Source organism: Apteryx rowi, unplaced genomic scaffold (genome assembly GCF_003343035.1).
Source record: "Apteryx rowi isolate R43461 unplaced genomic scaffold, aptRow1 scaffold_5, whole genome shotgun sequence".
NCBI classification, from domain to species: domain Eukaryota; kingdom Metazoa; phylum Chordata; class Aves; order Apterygiformes; family Apterygidae; genus Apteryx; species Apteryx rowi.
Window position 1 is genome coordinate 3420276 of NW_020450760.1, and position 8160 is coordinate 3428435.

Below are 8160 nucleotides of genomic sequence, written 5' to 3' on the forward strand. Positions count from 1 at the left end.
CAACCCTGCAACCTCGGCCCCACCACCAAAATCTAGACCTTTACAGTTGCAGTGGCATGAAATCCTTGTTGGCAGCTGCAGACGGAGCCACTGCATTCTCCAAGGTGTATTATTCAGAGGCTTTCAGAGACTGCTGAACTAACTAGGCCTACTCCAGCCGGGTCCCTTGCGGTTATTTCTATTTCTTGGCTGACAAGCTGGCTACTGAAGCAGCAAGGCTAGGTATTGCACATTCTAGCAACATTCGACTAAAATTGAGCGTGTTTATGAGGAACAGCAGAGTGTGGGAACAGATAAACAAGCTAGCAGGGTTGTGGAGAAGGGAGCATTCTGCAATGAGAAATCTGAGCTTTGATCAAGGAGACAGCAGCATTGACTCAATCTGAGCTGGCAGGGAGATCACATCCTAAAGTGAAATAAAATATGTCATTCTTTTCAGTAGCTGAAATTCTCCCCGATGGTTTGTTCCTCCCAGGATCGCGTTATGTGATCTCATTGTCTTTAAAGTCTTTCCCCTGAGGAAGCTGATCGTTTAATATAGACTACAGCATTAACATCCGGTATTAAATCAGTCGGACTGCTCTGAAATGAGGCGAGTGGGCGTCCTGGAAAGGAAATAAAAGTGCAAGTTTAATAGAGGAGATAGATAGGTTCATTTTGACCCAAGCTATTTGTTCCAAAAGACACAGGAACATAATACTTTCTCAAAGGAGGGTCGTTCTGCCCTGCTGTAGATGTGTTTTACACTCCCAGAGTACTCCAGACACTGATTGAGTTCAGTAAGCGTGCACAGGGAATGCAAAATCAGGCCCAAGAGGCTTTTATGTCTTGCTTTGCTTTACAAAGTTGCACTAAGATGGACTGGCATGTTCCCACAGCTCTCATTAATCCAAACGGAAAAGTTAGGCAGTCAGCATTTCAGAGGCCTGCCACACACTTTTGTCATCTTCAGTTGCAAAGATTTACTATAAAAATGCAAGAAGGAAAAACTGCAGCAAGAGAAACGTAACAGACTGCAGGCATCGCGCTGGATGGCAAGGATCAGTGTGGCACTGGAGAAAGGATGATCCCTTCTGCATCATTTTGCACAGTTTTAAGTGCAGTTCCTTCCAGTAATGCACTAAACACAGCATCTAACATCCACCCTGTTAGAAGACCAGATGTGACACATTAACGCAGAACACACACAATCCATCGTTAGTATGAAACCGGCTCTAAGAGTTTTATGTTGTATCAACGTGAGCACTCTTACGTCGATAGTTAAACATATGCCAATTTTACACAAACCCAAGAAGACTGTATTTTTGTTGTTGTTTTAGCAGAATTTGTCATGTGAGCTGACAAGGCATGACTCTTCAGCGCGGTCCCTGAAAACACTCATTTACCTCATTTAGTGTTTTACTTTATGAGTAACAATTTAGCCCGTGATTGAAGTGTCAGCTAAATGAGGTAATTTATAATATAATTCTGAAAACATGCTAGCTATAAAAGGCTATAATTAGAGCTAATTACAGGGACCTTTGTGAAATCCATTGGTTTGGGGCTTTAGCTTTGATAAAGGGGATAACAACTTGTAAGCTATGATTCTTCCAGTTATAACAATAGTAACCACCTACTTTTACGCAGCTGCTTTCATCTCAAAAACCCCACAGCTTTTTGCAAACTATATACCACAGGAATTGTTTAACCTATACCAAAATGAAGCCATCTCCGTAAGAAATAAGTAACTGTTTAGCAATACATAGCAGCACTGTGCAAAAAGTGGAGGGGAAAATTCAGAAAAATATCGTGTGTTCTGGAAAGGCAGCAGAAATCTGCAGGAGAATGCAATTTTTCTCTTATGTCAACACCTCTCTCCCTGCAAATACTCTGGATCCTTGGTTGCCCACCATGGCAGCCACCTGCCTTGAGAATAAGAAAGTCAGCTTTTATATGCACCTGTAGACTCAAGGCACTATGAAGAAGGGCAGCATCATCATCCCCATTTATGAATGAGGAAGCTGAGGCACCATGTGGTCATTGACTTCACGCTCCTACCACAGGACCTTCAGTCTCAGCCAAGCTCACCTGTCCATGTCCTCTGCTGGGTGACAATAAAACTTTGACACTGGGATTGGGAGTTGCAAATTGCGGCAGCTTCCTCGGCACTGTGGACAGAGAGCAGGCATCCCAGGTGGCTGTAGGAGGGCCAGCACTTATAGTCTTCTACTTCCACAGTTCGGAAGCCCTTCAGGGAGATGTATTCTGGGAACAGAAAGACGGTATTTAGAGAAATTAAGCGCACTTTCAATGACTAGCTACAACATAAACTTTATACTTTGCGCTCTGGTGAACTTCTTCATGGAAAGGAGATAGCAATAGATTGAATTGACCTGCTTAAATGGAATGAGTGATGCTCCAAAAGTAGAAAACCCCCAAACCCTTACTTTTAGTTCTGCTATCAAGCACTGGGCAGCAATTCCTCAACAGATATGATAGAGCAGGCAGAGCCCTCAAGTTCCTATAGAGAATCAATACGGGGTGAAGGGACAGGGGAGCAGCTATAGGGGTGCATGAGAGGGCAGAGGCTGTAGCAGTGGGCTGCGGTGGGGATTGGCCTTTCTAGCAGGGCTCCAGAGGAGCCGACATCACAGCAGTCACCTCAGCCCCAACAGCAGCACCAGCTCCCCAGGGAATCACAGATCCACCACATAGCAGTGTGGGGCACGTGGTGACCCACACATCGTGGTGCCACCCACAGGTACAGGAGATTTAGGAGCCACGGTGGAGGAAAGGGAGGCTAGATCTTGTTCCAGCAGAACCCAAAAGACTTGACAAGCCTGAGCAGGCAATGGGAAGGTTATTGTTCACTGACTAAGAGTCTCTCCTCACCCTCCCACACCTCTGGGATGGTGATCACGTTAGCACATTGCTATTGGGCCAGCTGCTAAGTCAACAGGTAGGTGTCATCGGAAAAAATTGGCAATTCCTGTTAAAACCACTGGTCCTTCAGCACAAATGCCCAGGTATTTTTGTTCATAAATGTGCCAATTCCAGCTCCTCTGAACACAGAGGGATTTCCTTCTTCAAGCTGCCATCACTCTTCCACCACTTCAGGGAAATACTCAGGAAAATGTAAGCCATGGTAACTGCTGGACTTTCCAAGCCTTTCCAGTGGGAAGAATGATCAGCCACATCTCTACTATGGAATGGGTCCCATTTACACAGAGGAATGCGCCTCATAAAGGCTCATTTATCCACCCATATCTTCAGGAAAAAAAAGAAATATAGTAGGGCAGCAAGGCTCTAGCTATTCTGCCACACTTGGCTCAGTCAGTGTTGTGACCCCCACACACTTTGTCCTCCTATAATAAACTGTGCTGACCAGCCAGAAGTCATCAAGTGAAACAGGGGAAGACTGTGTATCAACCTGGAAAGTTGCCCTATTTGTCAAGAGAATAAGATGACACTGAAGAGAGAAGAACATGCGAGACTCAAGTTTACTTCTCTGGTCTAGTTGCTTAAGCTATAGCAAATACATCAATTCACTTAAAACACAGGCTGATGCACATTCTGAAAACAGTATTTAGAAGTAGTGCAAACTTATGTTCATATGTATGCCAGATTGTCTGTACTGTATTTACTTTGCAAAACAATGCAATCATGCGTAACTCCCATGAAGAGACAACAAAAGACTGCTCAAATGAGGGAGGAAAAAGAAAAAAAGATACTTTGGTGCTTAATTCTATTCCTCGTGACTACAGACTGTCTGAATGTAAGAGAGATCAGAATTTGGCCAACTAGAAAGTTCCTTGCTCCCTCAGGAATTATTAGTATTACTTAAAGCATCTGAAATTGTGTACCTTTTAAAAGAAGAGGTCTTTTCCGTAGATAGAGCCCAGACTTGTACAGATGTAAAACCTTTTCAAAAGCTTTCAGGGTTTCATTTATTCCATATCGTAAATCACCTACATTTAAAGAAAAAATTGACAGAGATGAGTAATTCCATGAAATACCATTTACAATCTTCTAATAAAAAAGTCTTGGTTTATGACTATTAGCTGGTACCTGTTGCGTTCAGAATATCACTCAAAAAGGGCTGCAAAGGTGGAGGTGCAGAGTGTGGCAGAAGATAGGTGAAAAAATACCTGCAAAAATCCCACAGGCTGATTAGAATACAGTTGCTCAAATTCCTTAGTGATTAAGTTGTCTACATTTTACTCTGACTTGATTAGCCACATGTGACTAGTGAGTCTACCTTGGCTCTTAAATTATGTTTGAACACTTCATTGGTATCTCACAGACCATTCTTGTGGGTTAATGTGGAAGCTTGGTCTTTACAGCATAGAGTGCAGCCAAGCACTACACTTCAGCTTTCAAAGACTCGAGCAATGGAGCTTTCCCTCATACATACTCCTTGGACCCAATTTTTGTGCACTAAGCAATGGATTTGTTGTCAATAAAAAAGACCTATACAAAAGAAGACTCATGCAAGACGTTTTTCTTGCCCTGAAAAGGTTTGGCATCCCTATTACCCATGGAAAGGCAGAATACTCTCTTATTTATTCCCTGAACCCTCCAGGAAATTCCAGTTCTACAAGAGACAAATACATTACTGCAAGGCTTTAACAGTCTATGCAGGGATTCACCCTTTAACAGCAAGTCCTGCCAATAAGGGCTCCCGTAATAAGTCATTCTGTATAAATATCCAGCTGCCAAGACTTCCACTTTCACCTGACCTGCCAATCATCAGTGGTGAGTAGAAGTCATCACACTTTAAGGATTAGTTGGTGGCCTACATGAAGTGATGCAGCAGTCTCAGCTTCTTGTCCATTATTTGGCTGTTTCATTACTATTCCATAGTTGCCCACAGTTTTGGTAGAGAGACAGAGTTCAAGGGAGAAGTTAGCTAGCTTGTTCCCAGCACCAGCGGGTCAGAGCTGATGCGATCTGGCAGGCAGCCTGCACTGCCACTGCTTCCAGCAAACATAGCCAGTGGCTTTCAGATGACGGGGCTTTTCATAGGACTTGCTTGGCAAACAACAAATTCACAGGTGCAATCTTTGAGGCAAATTTCTAGAGGGCATTAGGGAAAGGGAGCAGTAGAAGAAGGCTGCCTACATTCTCCCTAGACAATAGCTAAACTATTTTCCTGCCTTATAAGGAAAATAAACTTGCTTCAAAGCGATCCTTAACTACCCTCTGACAGAGGTGAGGGGGAAACCCTGCATGGAAGAAATGTGAGATACATGCTACATGGCATTGTGTGAGTTCAAATAAGCCAGATTTTCTTCCCTAGCTAATTGGACATACCGATATGCATTGAAAAGATTCTTCTTTTCATTTATTCCTTCACATTTCCCAACTGTAGAGCATTTGAGAGGAAAGCTTTTTGTAGGGAAGTCGAGTGTGCAGTCATTATCTTCCTTGCATGACAGTTCCTCAGTGCTGGCATCATCCATGTCTGTCACTTTTAGGTTTCCATCCACCATAACAAACTGCCTCGGCTGGAAATCCAAGAGGACTATTGAACCCAGGGGGGAATGTGCCAAGTAAAACAGCAGTTTCACAAGACTCAGGCAAATCTGAGAAAGAGGAGATGAATATGCATGGAAAAACAGATGAAAAACAGCTATTAAATTGGAAGTAGAACAAAGGAGAGGACATTCACTGAAATTAAAGGCAAAAAAGCCTATAGTACTTAAAAGGTAATTATGTGTATGCTACAAAATTTATTATCAACATTGCCACAGGATTTGACTGTGGTAAGTAGTTTAGCAACATTTTTTAAAAACGTGTATACAAAAAGAGATATTTGCAGTTATACTAACTAGAGGAGAAAGCTGTGAGGAAAACAATAGCAGCCTTCATGTTTCAGGACCTATACTGATTTGCTAGCTGAAATCAGAAGGAATTTTTTCCCCCACTCTGGCATAGAATTAATACATTCCCCTCCCTTTCCCCATGCTGCTCCATACAGACTGAGGCTCCATGCTCATTAATACCAGATTCATGTGTTGCTGCATCACTCAGCAGTACAAATTTGGGCACACAATCATGCTTCTGAAGAATTAGCCAAAGCATGCAATATATTTCACGCCAGCTTTTTGCTTTTATGTCAACTTTCTGGCAGCAGGGAAAGGTCAGACAATACCTGATCCAGCATAAAGCCTGGTAGGCAATTTTTGAACAAACTAGAGCTAGAAGAGCGCATTTACACTGGCCCAGCACTTTAAGTAGCTGCAACATTTTTCATTCAGTATTGGGAGTCCTAGGATCAGATTAACTCTATCATCAGCTAGGTGAGCCGCAGTCAGATCTGCACCACGTCTCTCTACCTCAGATAGTGATCTATGCAGGCACAAGGGTTTGCTCACTTGGAACCACTCAGAATCCCTGGTATCTGATGTGGCTCATTACAAGGGAAATCCCATCCGTTTAGATGCCCTAATTAGGAAGCAGGACTAGACAGTGTCAGTCTACATTCTGTATTAGTGTCTTGAGCAGTCAAAAGACTATTAAAATCTTAATGCCACCACACCGAACCTTGCCACCAGCAAATCCAGTAACATGCTTTCTCAGCTCTATGGAAGACTTCTACAGTTTCGAGAAGATGAAGTGCATGGAAAGTTACGTAGAAGGCAGTATAAAATAGTTTGCTAGCAAAAGTGGGACTCTACAGGTCAGGAGAAATGATTCTGGAAGCTTTGACACTATTTTAACTTCACTAGTGAAGCAACCAAGCTGAAGTGAACCCGGCTTCACTTCCTGCAGCTCAGGGAGTCCTGCTGCCACACTCTCGCTCTGGCTTGGATGGCAAGGTTCATTTTCAACATTGTGGACCACATGCAGGGAGAAATTTTATTTTGGGAGTTTTGCTGTGTTTTTATTTTACCCAAAGCATTTCATATTGACATTAAGGTACCCTTGCTTCTACTTGATGCTCTCCTTCCTCCTGAGAAGCATACAAGTAGCAGTCAGCCCCCAACTGAGACCTTGAGGCGAAACTGTAATACAAGCCATAACCAAAATAACTGCCATGTCATAAGTCATTTATGTTCATGTGGAGCTTAAAAGTCTCTATGTGTAATGCTTAGGAGATAAGACAGATACCAGGAACAGGGATGTGATCCCATCACCTACAGCACGAAGAAAGCAATTTAGCAGTGTTTGTATTACAGTAATACCTAAAGGGCTAAGATCAGAAACATCATACAAACACATATCAAGACAGGCTGTTCAGCTTGCTGCCTAGAAATAGATAATACACAGGCAACAACTGACACATAGCAAGGTGAGGTGGCTTTCCTGAGTCAGTCCCCATCTGCTGATGTGTCCGGCTATGAAAGCCATTAGTTCCTCTGTGGAGGAGACCAATAGAGGGTAGACCAACTAAAAATATAGTATAATACTGGGTATTACACACCACCCCAGCCCTGAGCAAGATTTTTCTGCCATTTCTTCCCAGCAAAATTCCTCTTCTAAGTCGCTTTAGAGGAAAGGAATCCATCTGTGAAACTCCAGACTATGGCTATTTTTAATGCAATTTAAAAGGAGCGAAAGCAAAATGATTTAAAGACAATTTGCAGGAGCAAACAGAGTGTCAGCATGACAATCCTGTTTGCCCCGGCAGTCATCACGGGCTCTTCGCATTTACTCAGTTTGAGGTCTAAAAGCTACTGATAAAACTCCTTTTGTTTTGTTTTCTTACTTTAAATCTCTCCTCCCAGGGGGTCTGCAGAAGCTGAATCATCTCCAGGGGGGATCCCAGCTCCAGCATAGCTGTGACCCTTACTTCAGGATCTCCACTATTATCATAGCATTGACCATGCAGCTGCAGAGAGGAAAGAAGCGGTGTCAGAGCAGTGCCAGCCAGGATGCAAGGAAGTCCAGGACGTCTTTCCAGGCAGGAAGGGGGGTGGGGGTGGGGGGTTGAAAAAATACTGACAGATCGACTTAGCCCTCGGGATTCAATTATAGCCACGGGCACCACCGTGCGCGCTGGGCTCAAGGCACGCCGGCGTCGGGCCGGGCCGCGTCCGGGGGCCCCGGACGGCCGCGGGCAGCGAGCGATGCAGGATGCGGATTTGCGGAATTTCCCTACCGACGAGGCGCATCCCCGTGTGAAGGGCCGTCGCTGGCGGCCGCCGCGACACACGCACAACCCCCGCCCGCCCGCCC

At 44.0% G+C, this 8160-nt stretch overlaps 1 protein-coding gene across 1 annotated transcript in view; it reads right to left on the reverse strand.

Annotated features, from left to right (window-relative positions):
- Window positions 1–501: 501 nt before the first annotated feature.
- Window positions 502–8160, reverse strand: part of LOC112972641 (extracellular tyrosine-protein kinase PKDCC-like) — an 11415-nt gene continuing 3756 nt past the window's right edge. Inside the window, exons 2-7 of the mRNA XM_026079448.1 lie at window positions 7691–7813; window positions 5293–5564; window positions 4048–4127; window positions 3843–3947; window positions 2068–2244; window positions 502–605 (exon numbers count right to left, since the gene is read on the reverse strand). Coding sequence (XP_025935233.1) covers window positions 502–605; window positions 2068–2244; window positions 3843–3947; window positions 4048–4127; window positions 5293–5564; window positions 7691–7813 — 861 coding nt within the window. The remainder of the gene's footprint in view (window positions 606–2067; window positions 2245–3842; window positions 3948–4047; window positions 4128–5292; window positions 5565–7690; window positions 7814–8160) is intronic.